The 21,322-nt window shown below is 50.9% G+C and overlaps 1 protein-coding gene across 3 annotated transcripts in view; it reads left to right on the forward strand.

Annotated features, from left to right (window-relative positions):
• TRMT11 (tRNA methyltransferase 11 homolog) overlaps positions 1-19,237 on the forward strand; it is a 32,926-nt gene extending 13,689 nt beyond the window's left edge. The window contains exons 10-13 of one of the 3 annotated variants that reach the window (XM_068168648.1): positions 2,811-2,883; positions 4,396-4,527; positions 9,826-9,946; positions 18,550-19,234. In XM_068168648.1, coding sequence (XP_068024749.1) covers positions 2,811-2,883; positions 4,396-4,527; positions 9,826-9,946; positions 18,550-18,681 — 458 coding nt within the window. In that variant the 3' untranslated portion in view covers positions 18,682-19,234. Of the gene's footprint in view, positions 1-2,810; positions 2,884-4,395; positions 4,528-9,825; positions 9,947-18,549 lie in introns of all 3 variants that reach the window. The other 2 variants (XM_068168650.1, XM_068168649.1) reach the window with 2 other exon arrangements.
• Positions 19,238-21,322: the final 2,085 nt, after the last annotated feature.

A 21,322-nucleotide genomic window follows, 5' to 3' on the forward strand; every position in this document is an offset into this window, starting at 1 on the left:
GTGAACTTTAGTGTAATACCTTGGGAGCTCCCATCTGCATCTCCCACAGTGCAGAACAGGAGAGCTGAAAGCAGTGCTGTGGCAATGGGGTCAGTGTTTGACGTCTCTGCATTGTGTTGAGGGATAGTTGTTGGGTCACACATGAATGCACCATGAATGCTCCAGCCTTGGGGCAGAGTGCCTGGAAACTGCCCAGCAGAAAAGGACATGGGGGTGCTGGTTGACAGCCAGCTGAGGATAAGCCAGGGGGTGCCCAGGTGGCCAAGAAGGCCACCAGCATCCTAGCTTGGATCAGTAATAGTGCAGCCAGCACGAGTGGGGAAGTGATTGTCCCCCTGCACTCGGCACTGGTGAGGCTGCTCCCTGAGTATTGAGTTCAGTTTTGGGCCCCTCACTCCAAGAAGGACATTGAGGGGCTGGAGCAGATCCAGAGAAGGGCAACAAAGCTGAGGAAAGGATCTGGAGAACAGGGCTGGTGAGGAGCAGCCAAGGGAACTGGGGTTGTTTAGCCTGGAGAAAAGGAGGCTGAGGGGAGACCTCATTGCTCTCTACAACTACCTGAAAGGATGAGGTGGGGATTGGTCTCTTCTCCCTGGTTAACAAGTGATAGAACAAGAGGAAATGGCCTCAAATTGTACTAGGAGGGGTTTAGGTTGGATACTGGGAAAAATTGCTGCAAGAGTGTCAGGGATTGGCACAGGCTGCCCAGGGAGGTGGTGGAGTCCCCATCCTTGGAGGTGTTCAAGAGGGGATTGGATGTGGCACTTGGTGCCATGGTCTAATAGTCCTGAGGTGTTGGGTGACAGGTTGGACTTGATGATCTTTGAGGTCTCTTCCAACCTTATTGATTCTATGATCCTCTGTTCTGGAAGCAGCAGTGGTTTGAAAGGATCCTCTGCCTTTTTAGAGACTGGTGTGCTTAACAGCCCTTCTCATGCACTAGAGGGAGTAGAAGCCAAGGGAATAAGTTAAAGACCTTGATGCAGCACTTTCTGATCTCTAGTGCTGACTTTTGCAGTGAGACATCTGTATGAATTAGGGACAGGGAGTGTGACTTTTATTTGTGGCTTGCCTGCTTATTTTTGTTGGGCCTGCCTGGCAATGAAACAATGTGAGACAGTAAAATGACTTGAGACCCCACCTGGAGTACTGCCTCCAGTTCTGGAGCCCCTATTGCAAGAGGGATCTGGAGGTGCTGGAAGGTGTCCAGAGAAGGGCCAGGAGGATGAGCAGAGGGCTGGAGCTGCTCTGCTGTGAGGACAGACTGAAGGAGTTGGGGCTGTTCAGTCTGGAGAAGAGAAGGCTCCCAGGTGACCTCATTGTGGCCTTCCAGTATCTGAAGGGGGCTACAGGAAGGCTGGGGAGGGACTGCTCAGGATGTCAGGGAGTGATAGGACTAGGGGGAATGGAATGAAGCTGGAGGTGGGGAGATTGAGGCTGGATGTGAGGAGGAAGTTCTTCCCCATGAGAGTGGTGAAGCCCTGGAATGGGTTGTCCAGGGAGGTGGTTGAGGCCCTGTCCCTGGAGGTGTTTAAGCCCAGGCTGGATGAGGCTCTGGCCAGCCTGATGTAGTGTGGGGTGTCCCTGCCCATGGCAGTGGGGTTGGAACTGGATGATCCTTGTGGTCCCTTCCAACCCTGACTGATACTGTGATACTGTGACTTAGGACTGAGTTTGCAACTTGGGTCACAGCTCCTGCATTCACAAATGTGGTGGTGCCAGTGCTGCCCTGATGCTGAAACAGGTCTCACAAGAGCACATCTGTTGGACATGAAGCATGTTATGCTGTTAGAAATGTGGAACACTGTCTGAGAAGCAGCCAGCAGGTTGAGAGAGGTGATTCTGCCTCTCTGCTCTGCTCTGGAGAGACCTCACCTGGAGTACTGGGTCCACAACAGAAGGCGGCCATGGACCTGATGCAGCAGGTCCAGAGGAGGCCACCAAGATGATCAGAGGGCTGCAGCACTTCTGCAAGGGCAGGCTGAAAGAGCTGGGGATGTTTAGCCTGGAGAAGATGCCAGGGAGACCTTTTAACTACATTTCAGTATCTGTGGGGGACCAACAGGAAGACTGGGGAGGGACTTTTTAGAAGGGCTTGGAGTGACAGGGTGAGGGGCAATGATTTGAAACTGGAGCAAAGAGGTTGAGTTGCTGCAAGGTGTCCAGAGAAGGGCAAGGAGGCTGGGGAGGGGTCTGGAGCACAGCCCTGTGAGGAGAGGCTGAGGGAGCTGGGGTTGCTTAGCCTGGAGAAGAGGAGGCCCAGGGGAGACCTTATTGCTCTCTCCAACTCCCTGAAGGGAGGTTGTAGCCAGGAGGGGTTGGTCTCTTCTCCCAGGCACCCAGCCCCAGAACAAGAGGACACAGTCTCAAGCTGTGCCAGGGGAGGTTTAGGCTGGATGTTAGGAAGAAGTTCTTCATGGAAAGAGTGACTGGCCATTGGAATGTGCTGCCCAGGGAGGTGGTGGAGTCCCCATCCCTGGAGGTGTTTAGGAAGAGACTGGATGGGGTGCTTGGTGCCATGGTTTAGTTGATTAGATGGTGCTGGGTGATAGGTTGGACTTGATAATCTCAAAGGTCTTTTCCAACCTGGTCTGGTTCTGTTGTGTTCTATTCTGTTCTATTCTATTCTATTCTACATTTTACAGCTCTCAAAGAACTTAACCTCTTCCAGCTTGGGTGTTGTAAAAGCTTTTCGTTCTTTTTACTTCAAGCCACACTCTGTGCACTGTTGTGAATGCATGGAATGGTTGTGTGCTGTTTGGGCAGCAGGCAAGGTTCTCATCTGTGCCTTTTGCATTTGCTCTGTGCAGCCCCATATGGCATCAGAGAAGCCACTCGCAGGACAGGCTCACAAAAGGAAGCAGTGAAGTCAGCTGAAAGAAGGTGGGTGAGCTGCCTTCCCTCTGGTAGAGTGGAAATGTCTTCATGGAAACCCAGCCATGACAATCCTCACTATCAATACAGGCTGGGGGGTAAAAGAAAGCAGCCCTGTGGGAAAGGATTTGGGGGTGCTGGTGGATGAGAAGCTGGGCAGCAGCAGGCAGTGTGAGACTGCAGCACAGAAGGCAAATCACAGCCTGGGCTGCATCCAAAGATGCATTGCCAGCAGCTCCAGAGAGGGGATTCTGCCACTTTGCTCTGCTCTGGTGAGACCTCACCTGGAGTGCAGTGTGCAGGGCTGGAGCTCTCAGTATGGAGAGGACATGGATCTGATGGAGAGGGTCCAGAGGAGGGCCATGAAAATGATCAGGGGGTTGGAGCAGCTCTGCTATGAGGACAGGCTGGGCCCCATCCTCTTTAATATCTACATTGATGATCTGGATGAGGGGATTGAGTCAGTCATCAGCAGATTTGCAGATGACACCAAGTTGGGAGCAGATGTTGGTCAGTTAGAGGGCGGAAGGGCTCTGCAGAGGGACCTTGCCAGGCTGGACAGATGGGCAGAGTCCAACAGGATGGCATTCAACAAGTCCAAGTGCCAGGTGCTGCACTTTGGCCACAGCAACCCCAAGCAGAGATACAGGCTGGGGTCAGAGTGGCTGAGAGCTGCCAAACAGAGAGGGACCTGGGGGTGCTGATTGACAGCCGCCTGAACACGAGCCAGCAGTGTGCCCAGGTGACCAAGAGGGCCAATGGCATCCTGGCCTGCATCAGGAAGAGTGTGGCCAGCAGGAGCAGGGAAGTCATTGTGCCCTGTGCTCAGCACTGGTCAGGCCACACCTTGAGTCCTGTGTCCAGTTCTGGGCCCCTCAGTTTAAGAAGGACATTGAGAGACTTGAAGGTGTCCAGAGAAGGGCAACAAAGCTGGGGAGAGGCCTTGAGCACAGCCCTGTGAGGAGAGGCTGAGGGAGCTGGGATTGCTTAGCCTGGAGAAGAGGAGGCTCAGGGGAGACCTTCTTGCTCTCTACAACTGCCTGAAGGGAGGTGGTAGCCAGCTGGGGGTTGGTCTCTTCTCCCAGGCAACCAGGACCAGAACAAGAGGACACAGTCTCAAGCTATGCCAGGGGAGGTTTAGGCTGGAGATGAGGAGAAAGTTCTTCCCAGAGAGAGTTGTTAGCCATTGGAATGTGCTGCCCAGGGAGGTGGTGGAGTCCCCATCCGTGGAGGTGTTCAAGAGGGGATTGGATGTGGCACTTGGAGCCATGGTTTAGTCATGGGGTCTGTGGTGCCAGGTTGGACTTGGTGATCTTTGAGGTCTTTTCCAACCTTGGTGATACTGTGATACTTCTGATGTCCTACTGATTTGTCCTGGGTGGTTTGGCAAGTCTCAGGTGATGCCATTTTGTGGTGTGGGGGGTTTTATGTGGTTGGGACTGCAGCTTTCCCCTGTGCTGGGTTACCCTGTTGCTTTCTGTTTATCTACACACTTGTGAATTTGTCTGTTTGTTTGTTTAGCACAGAAAATCACATCTTTGTTTCATCCAGTTATCATCTAAGTGACATCTTTTTTGACCTGTTGAAGTTTGCAGCAGAACACCTGGTGATGGGAGGAAGATTGGTGTACTGGCTTCCAATCTACAGGCCTGAGTATGTATCCTTGAGTGCTGCTCTGGAGTATGGCAGGATGCAACTTCTGATGTGCTTTCTTAGGGTGACAATGATAGGGCTGGGGGGCATGGTATAAAACTAGAAATGGGGAGATTGAGATTGGATGTGAGGAAGAAGTTGTTCCCCATGAGGGTGGTGAGAGCCTGGCACAGGTTGCCCAGGGAGGTGGTGGAAGCCTCCTGCCTGGAGGTGTTTGCAGCCAGGCTGGATGTGGCTGTGAGCAACCTGCTGTAGTGTGAGGTGTCCCTGCCCATGGCAGGGGGGTTGGGAGTGGCTGAGCCTTGAGATCCCTTCCAGCTCTAACAATTCTATGATTCTGTGCTCTCAGTCATGCTGGTAGAGGCCAGGTTTGTGTTCCACTTCCCTCTTCCCAGCAGGGTGAGATCCTGTCACCTACAGCCCTGCTTTGAGTCCATACACAGCCCTGGGTTTATACCCTGCTGATTTTCCTCTCACTGGCTGCTTTGCAGTTGGAGATGCTGATGTGATATTCCCATGGCCTGAAGAGCCTCTGGCCAAGACAGCAAGATGCTAGATGTCAGCCTGGTGTAAGTTCACTGGCTAACCCTCCCTGTCTTATGTTGGGGTGGTGAGAGCCTGGCACAGGTTGCCCAGGGAGGTGGTGGCAGCCTCCTGCCTGGAGGTGTTTGCAGCCAGGCTGGATGTGGCTGTGAGCAACCTGCTGCAGTGTGAGGTGTCCCTGCCCATGGCAGGGGGGTTGGAACTGGCTGATCCTTGAGGTCCCTTCCAGCCCTGACAATTCTGTGATTCTTAAGGGGACAGCTGGAAGTGCCCTAGCACTGAGCACTTGAGAGTAATGCTCAGACTTCATGATTTAACACCTGCTGTGAGGAAACCCACAGCTTTCAAAGAAAATTTATGGCTGGAGGTAATTCCAACAAGAAAAAGCCTTCACCTGCCCTTACAAGTGCATGTCCAGTGGCTTGGGGCTTAAGCCTGAGAAATGAGACTTCCAAGGTGCAGACAGATTTGCAAGGTGGTAGCAGCAAGCCTCTTATTAATGTGTGTGTCTGCCAGGGGAGCTGATGGAGAGGCATGACAAGGCCCTGCAAGAGAACATTCTTAGCTCTGTGCAGGTTGGCACTACTGAGGGAGCTTTTCTTTCTCTCTGAGGAATCAAAAGTCAAGTGTCCAAGAGATGGCAGTGAGAGGCAGGAATTGTAGGGGAGCAGTCCTGTGAAGGACCAGAGAGGCCAGCAGAGACTGCAGGTTGCTGTCTGTTCAGTAGTGCAGCCTGGAATTAGTCTTTCCTACCAAGCCTGGGTTTGGTAGGAAAAACATCTGTTTGCATACCTTGCTTCAGCAGCAATTAGGGCAGGTTTTGAGATGGGGGTTTTGGTGGCTTTGGCTTTGCTTCTCTTGGTGGCTTTGGCTTAGCTTTTCTTGGTAGCTTTGGCTTTGCTTGGTGGCTTTGGCTTTTCCTTTCTTGGTGGCTTTGTTTGCTTGGCTTGTTGTTGGTGGCTTTGTTTGCTTGGCTTGTTGGGCTTTGTTTGCTTGGCTTGTTGGTGGTGGCTTTGTTTGCTTGGCTTGTTGGGCTTTGTTTGCTTGGCTTTTATTCTTGGTGGCTGATAGGGACTATGAAAACTCATCCAGTCCAACCCCCCTGCCAGAGCAGGATCACCTAGAGCAGATCAAACAGGAACACATCCAGGCAGGTCTTGAAAACCTCCAGAGAAGGAGGCTCCACAACCCCCCTGGGCAGCCTGTTCCAGTCTTCTGTCACCCTCACAGGGGAAAAAATCTTTCCCCCTGTTTCCGTGCACCCCTTGTGCTGGCATTGGGCATCACCCAGCAGAGCCTGGCTCCAGCCTCTTGGCACCCACCCTTAGCACTTACCCTCTAGTTGGATTGCCTCTTGAAAGGTGAATTTGTACAAAGTAGTATGACCTGAAATGCTGAAGGCACTCTGTTAGTGCACAACATGAGTGTAGTCACTTCGTTTCCAGCTGTGGTGATGAGCACAGGAACAAATATGAAGTGTCCCTAATGTCTACTGAAATGTGATGACTGACCACTGGAGAAAGACCTGCAGGTGTTGATCAACAGCCAGCTGAACAGGAGGCAGCATGTGCTCAGGTGGCCAAGAAGGCCACCAGCATCCTGTCCTGGATCAGCAGTACTGTGACCAGCAGGAGCAGGGAGTGATTGTCCCCCTGTACTCTGCACTGGTGAGGCCACACCTTGAGTGCTGGGTTCAGTTTGGGGCCCTTCACTCCAAGAAGGACATTGAGGTGCTGGAGCAGGTCCAGAGAAGGGCAATGAAACTGGTGAAGGGTCTGCAGAGCAGGTCTGGTGAGGAGCAGCTGAGGGGACTTGGGGTTGTTTAGCCTGGAGAAGAGAAGGCTGAGAGGAGACCTCTTTGCTCTCTACAACTGCCTGAAAGGAGGTTGGAGCCAGTGGGAGTTGGTCTCTTACCCCTAGTAAGTGATGGGATGAGAGGAAACAGCCTCAAGCTGCACCAGGGGAGGTTTAGTTTGGATATTAGGAGAAATTTCTTCCCTTCAAGGGCTCTGAAAGACAGGAACAGGCTGCCTGGGGAAGAGGTGGTTGAATCTCTGTCCCTGCAGGTCTTTCAGGGAGGCAGAGATTTGCTGAGGGCCATGGTTTATCACCAGATTGGTAGAGCCAGAGAATGGTTGGACTCTATGATCTTCAAGGGCTTTTCCAACTAAAACAATCCTGTGATTGTGTGCTGTGTCACTAAATATCCCTTGGCAACACCTCCCATCAGGCTGGTGTGTTATTTGACATCCTTCTGTATTAGGATAGAATTAACCAGGTTGGAAAAGACCTTCGAGATCATCAAGTCCAACCTATCACCCAGCACCACCTAATCAACTAAACCATGGCACCAAGCACCCCATCCAGTCTCCTCCTAAACACCTCCAGGGATGGTGACTCCACCACCTCCCTGGGCAGCACATTCCAGTGGCCAATCTCGCTTTCTGGGAAGACCTTCCTCCTAATATCCAGCCTAAAGCTCCCCTGGCACAGCTTGAGACTGTGTCCTCTTGTTCTGGTGCTGCTTGCCTGGGAGAAGAGACCAACCCCTACCTAGCTCCAACCTCCCTTCAGGTAGTTGTAGACAGCAATAAGGTCACCCCTGAGCCTCCTCTTCTCCAGGCTAAGCAACCCCAGCTCCCTCAGCCTCTCCTCACAGGGCTGTGCTCCAGACCCCTCCCCATCTTTGTTTCCCTTCTCTGGACACCTTCCAGCAAGTCAACCTCCTTCCTAAACTGAGGAGCCCAGAACTGGACACAGGACTCAAGGTGTGGCCTAACCAGTGCAGTGTACAGGGGCAGAATGACCTCCCTGCTCCTGCTGGCCACATTGTTCCTGATGCAGGCCAGGATGCTATTCCCTTAAAACAAAAGAAGCCTGAAGTGGATGTCTGTTAAAACCACTGCTCCTGTGTCTCTGTCTTGACAAGGTTCTGAGGTTCACCTGAAAGAATGCAGAGACCTTTGCATTCATGCTAACAGGCAGGACTTCTACCAGTGATAAGGATCTCTCCCCCTGCAAGATAGCATCTCACTCCTAAGCTCACTCTTTCAATCTGACATTGAAATCATTGTCCAGTCTGAATTCCTTTAATTCCTTTGCAGTTAGGCTTTTGTATGGTTATGAAGGGAAACCTTGAGGATGGTGTGGCTGAGTGCCTGCCTTTGTAAGAGACAGAGGCAGATTGGTACTGGATGGATCCAAAAGTCTGGTGTAACTGGGGGGGGGGAACCCAAACCAAGGGTGGAAAATTCATTTGGTTCCCCTCTGTCAGAAGCATGTTCTGACTTCATCTGTCAGAATGGGTGACTTGTTTGTTCCACATACTGGGCTCACTTCATCCACCACCTTGATACTGCAGGGATCAAACACCTTAAGTGCCGTGGTTTAGTAGTCATGAGGTCTGGGGTGACAGCACCTCTCCTATGAGGACAGACTGAAGGAGTTGGGGCTGTTCAGTCTGGAGAAGAGAAGGCTCCCAGGTGACCTCATTGTGGCCTTCCAGGATCTGAAGGGGGCTCCAAGAAGGCTGGGGAGGGACTGTCCAGGATCTCAGGCAGTGATAGGACTAGGGGGGAATGGAATGAAGCTGGAGGTGGGGAGAGTCAGGCTGGAGGTGAGGAGGAAGTTGTTCACCATGAGAGTGGTGAAGCCCTGGAATGGGTTGTCCAGGGAGGTGGTTGAGGCCCTGTCCCTGGAGGTGTTTAAGCCCAGGCTGGATGAGGCTTTGGCCAGGCTGATGTAGTGTGGGGTGTCCCTGCCCATGGCAGGGGGATTGGAACTAGCTGATCCTTGTGGTCCCTTCCAACCCTGACTGATTCTATGATACTATGACAGGTTGGACTAGGCCGCACCTCGAGTCCTGTGTCCAGTTCTGGGCCCCTCAGTTTAGGAAGGAGGTTAACTTGCTGGAAGGTGTCCAGAGAAGGGCAACAAAGTTGGTGAGGGGCTTGGAACACAGCCCTGTGAGGAGAGACTGAGGGAACTGGGGTTGCTTAGCCTGGAGAAGAGGAGACTCAGGGGAGACCTCCTTGCTCTCTACAACTACCTGAAGGGAGGTTGTAGACAGGCAGAGTTTGGTCTCTTCTCCCAGGCACCCAGCACCAGAACAAGAGGACACAGTCTCAGGCTGTGCCAGGGGAAGTTTAGGCTGGATGTTAGGAAGAAGTTCTCTACAGAGAGAGTGATTGCCCATTGGAATGTGCTGCCCAGGGAGGTGGTGGAGTCCCCATCCCTGGAGGTGTTCAAGAGGGGATTGGATGTGGTACTTGGTGCCATGGTTTAGTAGTCATGAGGTCTGTGGTGACAGGTTTGACTTGATGATCTTTGAGGGCTCTTCCAACCTTGGTGATTCTGTGGTTCTGCTGACTGCAGAGGGCGTTGGGCTGCATGTCCTTCAGAGGTCCCTTCCAACCCAAACCATTCTATGATACTATGCTACACCTGACTAACTGAGATGTGTTCTGCTTGAAACTCTGGAGGCAGGCCTGTGTACACACATGAACATCATATGAAAACCTGTAGAAAATGTGTGTGGGGGGATCTCTTCCCTGTGACATCTTAGTGTCACAAGATGATTGGAATAGGTGATGTGCAAACTCCAGGGCACCAGTAGCTGAGGGCCTTTAATCAGCTTTGACTGCAGAGCAGATTCCTGGTGTAAGCCATTTTGTGTAGAGCCTGTTTCAGGTTTGTTTGAGCTGCAAGCCTTTCACTTCATGAGCTTACAGCTCTGTGGATGTTTGTTCCTTCCAGATACACAGAAGACATCGTTCCCCGCCACCCCTGCCTGAAGCTTATCAGCAACTGTGAGCAGATGCTTTCCAGCCACACCTCACGGCGCCTGATAACCATGGAGAAGGTGAAGGACTTCAAGGTAAGCAGGGAGGTCATTCTGCCCCTGGACTCAGCACTGGTTAGGCCTCACCTTGAGTCCTGTGCCCAGTTCTGGGCCCCTCAGGTTAAGAAGGACATTGAGAGACTTGAATGTGTCCGAAGAAGGGTAATGAAGCTGGGGAGGGGTCTGGAGCACAGCCCTGTGAGGAGAGGCTGAGGGAGCTGGGGTTGCTTAGCCTGGAGAAGAGGAGGCTCAGGGGAGACCTTCTTGCTCTCTCCAACTCCCTGCAGGGAGGTTGTAGCCAGGTGGAGGTTGGTCTCTTCTCCCAGGCAAGCAGCACCAGAACAAGAGGACACAGTCTCAAGCTGTGCCAGGGGAGGTTTAGGTTGATGTTAGGAAGAAATTCTTCCCAGAAAGACAGATTGGCCATTGGGATGTGCTGCCCAGGGAGGTGGTGGAGTCACCATCACTGGAGGTGTTTAGGAGGAGAAGACTGGATGGGGTGCTTGGTGCTATGGTTTAGTTGATTAGGTGGTGCTGGGTGATAGGTTGGACTTGATGATCTCAAAGGTCTTTTCCAGCCTGGTTCGGTTCTGTTCTGTTCTGTTCTATTCTGTTCTATTCTATTCTATTCTCCATCGTCTGGTGTAAAATGGTAGCTGTTGCAGTTGTGAAGAGTTTGTACTGCTCAGCATTTGATCCTTGCCTCTGCCAGTCTGGTCCTTACTTGTTTCTGCCAGACTGGTCTTTGTTTCTGCCACACTGGAGATTTTTCTGTTGAGAGTTTGAGCTGTTGTAAAATTGCCACCCATGTCTTCACAATCAGTGGGGCAGTGATTTAAGAGACTGCTCTGCTTTTGGTCTTTCCCTTTTTCCCCTTAGTTTTTGATAAGCTTTTGATCCTGAGCAAGCTGCTTCATAGTGTGAAAGAGATCTTTGAGCTTCTGGCTACCTCTGGGAGCTGACTTTGCTTTCCTTGAATCCCATCCACAGAGATGCCTAAGTCCCAGGGTGCTCTTTGGTGCCCAAGTAAATACCAAATGCCTTTGAGTCTTGCAGTACAGATAAACTATATTCATATTCTGTTACTTTATTTCCAGAGAGGTTATCTTTTAGCTTTGAGTCTCCTTCTCTGGAGACTTTCAAGCCCCATATGGGTGCATTCCTGTGTGACCTGTGCTGGATTCTATGGCCCTGCTCTGGCCAGGGGGGTTGGACACAAAGATCTCTAGAGGTCCCTTCCAACCCCTAACATCCTGTGAGCCTTTTGAAATCATATTGTAGCTCTCACTTAAGGACAGCAAAGCACTTTGGCTTTCAGTTTGTTGTTGCTTTGGGACATGCTGAGTACCTCTGCTGAGGCAGTGGGAGCAGGGGAGGCTGCACTCAGACCTCCTTTCTGCCCTTGCTGCTTTTCCTGCCTAGTGCTGTTAAATCAGATGCTAAACAAATGTGGAGCAAATTCTTCCTGAAAATACAAGTCAACAGTGAGCAAGTGGTTTTAGCATGTTCCTTGTCAGCTGGAGAGAGCTATTTTAGGTGACAGGAGATGCAGTCAGGCTGCTGTGGCTGCGTGGTGCTTAGGCTGCTGTGGCTGCGTGGTGCTTGCTCTGACACCACAGCAGGGGTTCAGTCCTGCATTCATACTGCTAAAGGTGACTCAGATCCTCAAGCAACAGCTGGATTCACCTTTTTGTTTTAAAGGCCAATAGCCAGAGCTGCCAACTTCACCAGCAGTGAAGCAGGAGGGTAAATTGGGGAAGGTTTTGACATGTGTGTCTCAGGGTATTCACGGAGGCTTTTCGCAGGAGTTTTATTCCTGCCAGTGCTGTAGTGTAGAATCATAGAATCAATAAGGGTGGAAGAGACCTCAAAGATTATCAAGTCCAACCTGTCACCCAGCATCTCATGACTACTAAACCATGGCACCCAGTGCCACATCCAATCCCCTCTTGAACACCTCCAGGGATGGGGACTCCACCACCTCCCTGGGCAGCACATCCCAATGGCTAACAACTCCCTCTGTGAAGAACTTTCTCCTCACCTTCAGCCTAAACCTCCCCTGGCACAGATTGAGACTGTGTCCTCTTGTTCTGGTGCTGGTTGCTTTAGAGAAGAGACCAACACCCACTTGGCTACAACCTCTCTTCAGGGAGTTGTAGACAGCAAGAAGGTCTCCCCTGAGCCTCCTCTTCTCCAGGCTAAGCAACCCCAGCTCCCTCAGCCTCTCCTCACAGGGCTGTGCTCCAGACCCCTCCCCAGCTTTGTTGCCCTTCTCTGGACACCTTCAAGTCTCTCAATGTCCTTCTTAGGTTGAGGAGCCCAGAACTGGACACAGGACTCAAGGTGTGGCCTAACCAATGCAGAGTACAGGGCACAATGACTTCCCTGCTCCTGCTGGCCACACTGTTCCTGATGCAGGCCAGGATGCCATTGGCCGCCTTGGTCACCTGGGCACACTGCTGGCTCATGTTCATGTAACATGTGCTGACTTAACAACCTTACCTGCCCTTCTGTCAGTAGCCTTGCATCACTTGTTATTGTGGCTTTGTGCATCAGCTGTTCTCCAGGACGTGCTTTGAGAGGCTCATGTCTGGAAATGCTTAACTCCAAGCACCTGAGTCTCATTGGCAGGCTTACTGCTTAGATAAAGTGGTGCAGGTGCTTGCACTCAGGACTGCAGATGGCCTTTAGATAATTTAAAGATATCAGAACCCATGTGCTGTTTCTGATGAAACTGAATGTGTCCAAATGACAACATACTGAGAGGACTGGGGGGGATGGAGCACAACTAGAAATGGGGAGATTGAGATTGGATGTGAGGAAGAAGTTGTTCCCCAGGAGGGTGGTGAGAGCCTGGCACAGGTTGCCCAGGGAGGTGGTGGAAGCCTCCTGCCTGGAGGTGTTTGCAGCCAGGCTGGATGTGGCTGTGAGCAACCTGCTGTAGTGTGAGGTGTCCCTGCCCATGGCAGGGGGGTTGGGACTGAATGATCCTTGAGGTCCCTTCCAACCCTAACAATTCTATGTCTCTGTGACTCTTTAGCTAGTGCCTGCTTGCTTGCTTTAGTCTCTTCTTCTTTGGCATCTACCTACCTAAGATATCCCCACCCCAGTGTCCCTTACCTGGGACATGATTTTTCCCCTGTCTTGTGGCTTTAGAGCCACTAGAATGCTCAGAGGCCTGGCAGCCCTGCCATGGGAGGACAGGCTGAGAGGGCTGGGCTTGTTCAGCCTGGAGAGGAGAAAGTTAAGGGGAGACCTTATTGCCATGCACCAGCACATAAAGGATGGTTACCAGAAGGATGGAGACTCTCTTTTCACATGTGAAAGACAGGAGGTGATGGGGCTAAGTGACTGCTGGGGAGATTCCCATTGGAGTCCAGAAGGAAGTGTTTCCCCATGAGCACAGCCAGACACTGGAATCATCTCCCAGGGGAAGCAGTGGGGTCCCTTCACTGGTCAGTTTTAAGACTCAGCTTGTGAGGCTCCTGGGCCAGCTCATTTCAGCTCCACCATCACTTAGAAAGGTTGGACCAGGTGACCCTTGGGGTGCCTTCCAAGCTGCCATTCTGTGAATATGTTAACCTTTGATCTGGATACTTCTGCCTTGGCAGGTAGGCTGTTAAAATGCAGTAGTGGGAGCTGTGGCCATTTCTGTTTCCCTTGAATGAAAGGGTGGATTTTTATGGCTACACAAACATTCCTGTGTCCAGACAGTCCCTGTCTGCTTTACTAAACTGCTTTGGAACAAGCCCTCACAAATGGCTTTTAATTCAGCTTGGTGTAGTACTCAGCAGCAGCTAAGAGGTTTTACAAGTCCTGTAGTGTCATTATTATGCAGTCCTTTGTTCCCCCAGTGTTTGCCACTGGTAATGACTTGCAGATTTCAGAGCCAATTCAATTTCCCTCTTAACTCTGAACTCTGAAGGGGAGATGAGTTCAGTCAAGATAGGGAGTGTGAAATTGGTGGTGTGGTAATAACCAGGAGACCTTGGAGTGAACATCCAAGGTGTCTGCTTGAAGTATTGATCCATCATAACTACTCACAGGCATGCAGGTCATAAATAGTGGATGAAAACCCTCATGAAAGATGGTGTGGAGCTCCCTGTCTGGTAAGCATCTAGCCTGTTCTGTTTCAGTTTATGAAGAAACTGTGCCAACTGGAAACAGAGTTGATAGGAGAAGGCTTCTCCAGCATGTGCACAGCAGCAGCAGCAGAGTTGTTTGGGTTTTAATATTTAAGGGTTTTTTTTTTGAACAGCCATGGTGGTCATTAGTAACCCACCCTCCTCTCCAGTCTTTAAGCTTCCTCATCTTTCTTCCTCACTTCAAGGACAGTGAGGTGCTGGAGTGTGCCCAGAGAAGGGCAATGAAGCTGATGAACAGGGCTGGGGAGGAGCAGCTGAGGGAACTGGCGGTGTTCACTGTGGAGAAGAGGAGCCTGAGGAGAGACCTCATTGCTCTCTACAACTCCCTGAAGGGGGGTTGGAGCCAGGTGGGGGTTGGTCTCTTCTCCCTAGCAACAAGTGATAGGATGGGAGGAAATGGCCTCCAGTTGCACCAGGGGAAGTTTAGGTTAGATGTTAGAAGAAACTTCCTGCCTGCATCAGAATAGTGTGGCCAGCAGGAGCAGGGAGCTCATTCTGCCCTGTGCTCAGCACTGGTTGGGCCACACCTTGAGTCCTGTGTCCAGTTCTGGGCTCCTCAGGTTAAGTAGGACATTGAGGCATTTGAAGGTGTCCAGAGAAGGGCAACAAAGCTGGGGAGGGGTCTGGAGCACAGCCCTGTGAGGAGAGGCTGAGGGAGCTGGGGTTGCTTAGCCTGGAGAAGAGGAGGCTCAGGAGAGACCTTCTTGCTGTCTACAACTCCCTGAAGGGAGGTTGTAGCCAGATGGGGCCTGGTCTCTTCTCCCAGGCTACCAGCACCAGAACAAGAGGCCACAGTCTCAAGCTGTGCCAGGGGAAGTTTAGGCTGGATGTTAGGAAGAAATTCTTCCCAGCAAGAGAGATTGGCCATTGGAATGTGCTGTCCAGGGAGGTGGTGGAGTCACCATCACTGGAAGTGTTTAAGAAGAAACTGGATGAGGCCCTTGGTGCCATGGTTTAGTTGATTAGATGGTGTTGCTAGGTTGGACTTGATCTTGAAGGCCTTTTCCAACCTGGGTTATTCTGTTCAATGGTTTGCATAGCTCTTGACAAAACCTTCATCTACAAAGTGGATTCTGCTGAGGAGTGAAGCACTAAACCTGTTTCCATTTGATGGGTGCAGATTCTCCCCTTACAGCTGTGCTTAGCTGGAAGTTTGGTCTCATATATATCATATCCTCTCTTTGCCCTAACCAGCTTGGGGGTAGAAGGGGGGTACTTCCTTTCTCCCTTCCTCCCTTCACCCTGAATCAGCATTCTGTTACTGAAGGACTCAAGATGAATGGCACACAGATGTGTGACCTCTTGGAGGCTGTGGGGATTAATTTTTATGTTAAAACACTGTTGACCCATCTGTCATCCTTCAGCATCAAACATCCCAGCCATTAGTTCTCAAAACAAGCCAATTGTGCAGAGTTATGGTTTCAACTCATCCCAGAGGCATGAAATGGGTTCTGTGCTTTGGTCACAGAAGGATTTCTGACCTGCAGACTGAGAGGAAGAGAATTTGCCCTTTTTTTCTCAGAGTGGTTCTGTGAAAGAGGTTTAGAAGTGGGTACAGACTGGCTGTGAGAGGAGTACATCTCAAATCCTCCTTCTTTCCTGCCTGCCTAGAGGGAGTTACTTGGTTTTCCATGGCCATGCTGAAGTCCTGCTGATTAGGTCTCTTCCAACCTGGTCTATTCTATTCTATTCTATTCTATTGTATTCTATTCTATTCTATTGTATTCTATTCTATTCTATTCTATTCTCAGCCTGGAATGCTCTTGGAGATGACATTCTCCTACAGGTGACTGAAAGTCATGTCTGCAGTGGGTTTACCCTGGCAATTTTCTGCTGCTGTTTTCCAGTAGTTCAATATCTAAACAGAACTCCTTTGCTGTTGCTGGGGTGCCTGCTTTCCATGTTAGATATCCACAGATATAGCAAGTTAATGAAAGGCAGTGGCATTGCCCTGGGACTGCAGAGAACTGCTGCACAGGGATTCTCACTGTGCCCAGAAGAGGGCACTTGGACGTGGCAGACAAACCTCGTGCTGCTGAAAACCCTTTTGTTTCTCTCCTTGGGAAGGCAGATTGAGACATCCAGAGCAAGGTGAGGTGTTGATTTTATTAGCTGAAAGCCTGGAAAGACACCAGAACAGCTGAAGGGGGAGATGGTCCACATCCTTGCAGCATAATGCTGTCGGAGTGTGAAGAGAGAGTCTGAAATCTCCTTCCATGTGCCTACTGTTTATGCTGAAGCATTGCACAGGAACTTCATTGTCAAATATGAGCAAACAAATCTGAACTGTGAAAGGAAGTGGTGAAACAATCTCTGTGTTGTGCTGCACTGCTTTCAAACAATATTAGAGTAGAATTAACCAGGTTGGAAGAGACCTTCGAGATCGAGTCCAAGCTATCACCCAGCACCATCTAATCAACTCAACCATGGCACCAAGCACCCCATCCAGTCTCTTCCTGAACACCTCCAGGGATGGTGACTCCACCACCCCCCTGGGCAGCACATTCCAAAGGCAAGTCTCTCTTGCTGAGAAGAATTCCTTCCTCACCTCTAGCCTAAACCTCCCCTGGTGCAGCTTGAGACTGTGTCCTCTTGTTGTGGTGCTGGTTGCCTGGGAGAAGAGACCAACCCCCACCTGGCTACAACCTCCCTTCAGGTAGTTGGAGAGAGCAAGAAGGTTTCCCCTGAGCCTCCTCTTCTCCAGGCTCAACACCCTCAGCTCCCTCAGCCTCTCCTGTGCTGCCTCATTTGTGTTCTGTTTACATCTGTTTTCAGAAGCCTCTGAGTGATTGCATTCTCCTGATGGTATTTTTTCTGGACACTAACCTTTGTCATTTCCTTTGTCAAGAAGCCTGTGTGGCACAGGACCTGTGCTCCCATTCATTCATGTGAAGCTTGGGTTCTGGTGATGTTAGCTGGGATATTTCATGGAATCACAGAATGGTTTCGGGTGGAAGGGACCTTGAAGATCATCTAATTCCAACCTCCCACCAGCCCAGGTTGTTCAAGGCCTTGAAAACCTCCAGGCAGGGAGCATCCACAGCCTCCCTGGGCAACCTGTTGCATTGTCTCACCATCCTCACTGTCAAGAATTTCTTCCTCATCCCCAGTCTCAGTCTCCCCTCTTCCAGCTCAAAGCCCTTTCCCCTTGTCCTGCCACTACACGCCCTTGTCAGAAGTCTCTCCCCAGCTCTCCTGTAGGTGCTGGAAGTGCAGGGCTGTTCAAACTTCAGATGTCTGGTAGTGACAACTGGCATCAGTTTGCAGAGCAGAGCAGACTAATGAAAGTTTGAATTAGTGCTTTAACAAAAAACCCACCCCAAACACCAACCCACAAACAAGAAAAGCCCAACCACCAAGCAATCCTCCTTGTCTGGCTTACAGCTTCTGTCTGATCAAAGTCAAATGGGAGTCTGTTGCACAGTGAGTTGCATTTCTGCTCACTGCTGAGGCTTTGCAGTGGGATGTGCATTATTACTCTGATGGAAACCTCAGCATTCTACTTTTGAAGTTCTTCAGTCAATCCAATGTCTGTTTGCCATTCAACTGTGGGGGGGGGAAAAGCCCAACTAAAACCAAAACAACTGCACTCTTGCTTGTAATTAGTTTGACAAAAGGCAAAAGGAAAACCAATGGCAATAGCTGCTGAAAGTGCTGCTGTATAATCCAGTCACAGAATAGTCAGGGTTGGAAGGCACCTCAAGGATCAGCCAGTTCCATCCCCCTTGCCATGAGCAGGGGCACCTCACAGTAGAGCAGGTTGCTCACAGCCACATCCAGCCTGGCTGAAAAAAACTCTGGTTAGGCCACACCTTGAGTCCTGTGTCCAGTTCTGGGCCTCTCAGTTTAAGAAAGACATTGAAAGACTTGAAGGTGTCCAGAGAAGGGCAACAAAGCTGGGGAGGGGTCTGGAGCACAGCCCTGTGAGGAGAGGCTGAGGGAGCTGGGGTTGCTTAGCCTGGAGAAGAGGAGGCTCAGGGGAGACCTTACTGTCTACAACTACCTGAAGGGAGACTGTAGCCAGGAGGGGATTGGTCTCTGCTCCCAGGCACCCAGCAGCAGAACAAGAGGACACAGTCTCAAGCTGTGCCAGGGGAAGTTTAGGCTGGAGGTGAGGAGAAAGTTCTTCCCAGAGAGAGTTGTTAGCCATTGGGATGTGCTGCCCAGGGAGGTGGTGGAGTCCCCATCCCTGGAGGTGTTCAAGAGGGGATTGGACATGGCACTTGGTGCCATGGTTTAGTCATGAGGTCTATGGTGACAGGTTGGACCTGATGATATTTGAGCTCTCTTCCAACCTTGGTGATTCTGTGAGGCTTCCACCACCTCCCTGGGCAACCTGTGCCAGTCTCTCACCACCCTTATGGGGAAGAACTTCTTCCTGACATCCAATCCGATTCTACCCATTTCTAGGTGTGTTTTTTTTCCCCATTCCTCCCAGTCCTGTGCCTCCCTGGCACCCTAAAAAGTCCCTGCCTGTGTTTTGATGCCATGCAGGATCAGGATCAGAACTCTTCCTCGTTGGACGGTCAATATTTGCCCTACCGAGGCCACAACTCCTTCCGGGAGAAGTATTTCAGCGGTGTGACGAAGAGGATTGCCAGGGAAGAAAAAGACAATCAGAAGTGAGACCTGAACAGCAAGAGCAGGGCAGTGGAGATGGTGTTTCTTTCCTAAGGCCATCTGGCTGCCAACATTCCTTTTGGGATGCTCCAGGAACACAAATGACTGCTTTTAATTTGCAAGCCAGATGAAGCCCCACACAACCCCAGGTTTGAGAGCAGCTCTTTCCAATGGGCTTTGTTTGCAGGAGGTTTGCTTGTGCAAAATGGTTTGGGTCTGGTGTTTTGGGGTTGGTTTTGGTTTTGGTGGGGGGGATGGGGTGGGTTTTTTTGGAAGTCTTATTTAATATCTGTTTGTCCTTTCAAGCCCTAATGATGATTGACTCAAAACCAACCCAACAAACCCAACATTTGTTATTATTATTAGTAGTATTGTTGTTCTTTCACCATTTGATGTTTGGTATGGTTTGGCTCCTCAAGCTGTGAAGGTCTGGCTGCTTGGGCAACACATGGCGGTGATCAGGGAGGGCTTATTAAAGAGATCCTTTGCATTGGCTTTCTGCTTGCTTTTTGTTAATGGCATACAATAAACCAAAAGGTGGTTGTGAGGGGTTGGGTGGGGGGTTGTTGTTGTTGTTGTTGGTTGGTTGTTTTACATTGCTGCATGCAGTAATTGCTTGTCTGAGTTCCAGTTGCTCTGGCTGAGGCCAGAAGCAAACCAAAACAACCCAGGGATGAAGGCATGTGTGCATACACCGACGGGGATGGGGGTGAAGCCTCTGTGACCTGAACAACTCTGGAGAGCCTCTGTTCAACCCTGTGAAGCCTGTCCACATCTGAAGCTCATCTGTACCTTGGATTGGCTTTTGCATTCCTAAACCTTGACTCTTGGTCAAGCCAACTGTCTGCAGTTTCTGATTCGGAAACCGATAGTTAGAGCGGTAAGAACAACAGAAGAAAATCAGTAATGGTTCCCTAATGGTGCTGAGCCTAATCAAAGCTTTGAAATTGAAGCTGTGTTTCTGAAAGGGCAAACCTTGCTGAATCCACACCATGTCCATCATGACAATACCTCCCTGGAAAACCACTAAGCCCATTAATTCAAGCTGTTAACAGCTCGGCTCCGTTTGGTGGTCAAATATTCTTCAGCGGGGCGTTGGGGAAGGTTGTCTGCTTGCTCCAGCCAGGGGAAGCCTTGCTTCTCAGCCTGCTGTGCTGTAGCATCTGTAGATGAGAATCTTCCAGTGCTCTGCAGAAAATCAGTGATGGCTAGGAAGGGCATGAGTGCTTGTTTTATGTCTGATGGACTTGGGGGTGCTGGGGGAGGAGAAGCTCACCAGGAGCTCTCAATGTGCACTTGCAGCCCAGAAAGCCAATCAGCTCCTGGGCTGCAGCAGGAGAAGTGTGGCCAGCAGGGCAAGGGAGGTGATTCTCCCCCTCTGCTCAGCTCTGCTGAGACCCCACCTGGAGTACTGCCTCCAGTTCTGGAGCCCCTATTGCAAGAGGGATCTGGAGGTGCTGGAAGGTGTCCAGAGAAGGGCCACGAGGATGATCAGAGGGCTGGAGCTGCTCTGCTGTGAGGACAGACTGAAGGAGTTGGGGCTGTTCAGTCTGGAGAAGAGAAGGCTCCCAGGTGACCTAATTGTGGCCTTCCAAGTATCTGAAGGGGGCTACAGGAAGGCTGGGGAAGGACTGCTCAGGATCTCAGGCAGTGATAGGACTAGGGGGGATGGAATGAAGCTGGAGGTGGGGAGGAAGTTCTTCCCCATGAGAGTGGTGAAGCCCTGGAATGGGTTGTGCAGGGAGGTGGTTGGGGCCCTGTCCCTGGAGGTGTTTAAGCCCAGGCTGGCTGAGGCTCTGGCCAGCCTGATCTAGTGTGGGGTGTCCCTGCCCATGGCAGGGGGTTTGGAACTAGATGATCCTTGTGGTCCCTTCCAACCCTGACTGATAGTATGATACTAAGTTGCTCTTGTGTGTGTTGTGGTCCTCAGCTGCAGCAGGGAGAGCTCACGTCCTCGGTGACAACTTCCAGCCAGGGGAAGCCTTGCTTCTCAGCTTGCTGTGCTGTAGCCTTTGTAGATGAGAATCTTATAGTGCTCTGCAGAAAATCAGAGATGGCTAGGAAGGGCATGGGTGCTTGTTTTATATCTGATGGGCTTCATCAGCTGAAGTTGCTCTTGTGTGTGTTGTGGTCCTCAGCTGCAGCAGGGAGAGCTCACATCCCCGGTGACAACTTCGCCTGACCTTCTGGATCTCGTCTGTGGCGCGTTAGGAAGCTCTGAGATGGTGATCTATTTCCTTCTGTTTCCATTATAAATCACTTTGGTTGGAGACCTTTTAATGTCAGCCGTCTAATAGTTGTTCTGGGCTCAGCTTGGAGCGGGATCAAAGCTGAGGACACTTTTCCAAAGCAGAATCTGAACTGATCACTTTCAAATACTGCAGCAAAAAAAGAGTGATTGCTTCTGCAAACCTGTCTCCAGGTAACTCCTGAGTTCAGCTTGCAGCCTTGCAGTTTGGCATTCAGCTTTTATTGCTCTGCAAATGGAAGTGGCTTGCCGTTCCTCAGAGGCAGGGGACGTTTCTAGATGGATTTATGGTGCAGTTAGAAGTTCACTTTCCTGAAGGCTGCCTCACACAGACGTGCTCTAAGTGGTTGTACAAGATGTAAGGTGGTGGCAAATCTGGCTCTGGCTCTTCCTAGGGAA

The sequence above is a fragment of the Melanerpes formicivorus genome, unplaced genomic scaffold, assembly GCF_026170545.1.
Source record: "Melanerpes formicivorus ecotype bairdi unplaced genomic scaffold, bMelFor1.0.p_v2 SCAF_146, whole genome shotgun sequence".
Taxonomy (NCBI): domain Eukaryota; kingdom Metazoa; phylum Chordata; class Aves; order Piciformes; family Picidae; genus Melanerpes; species Melanerpes formicivorus.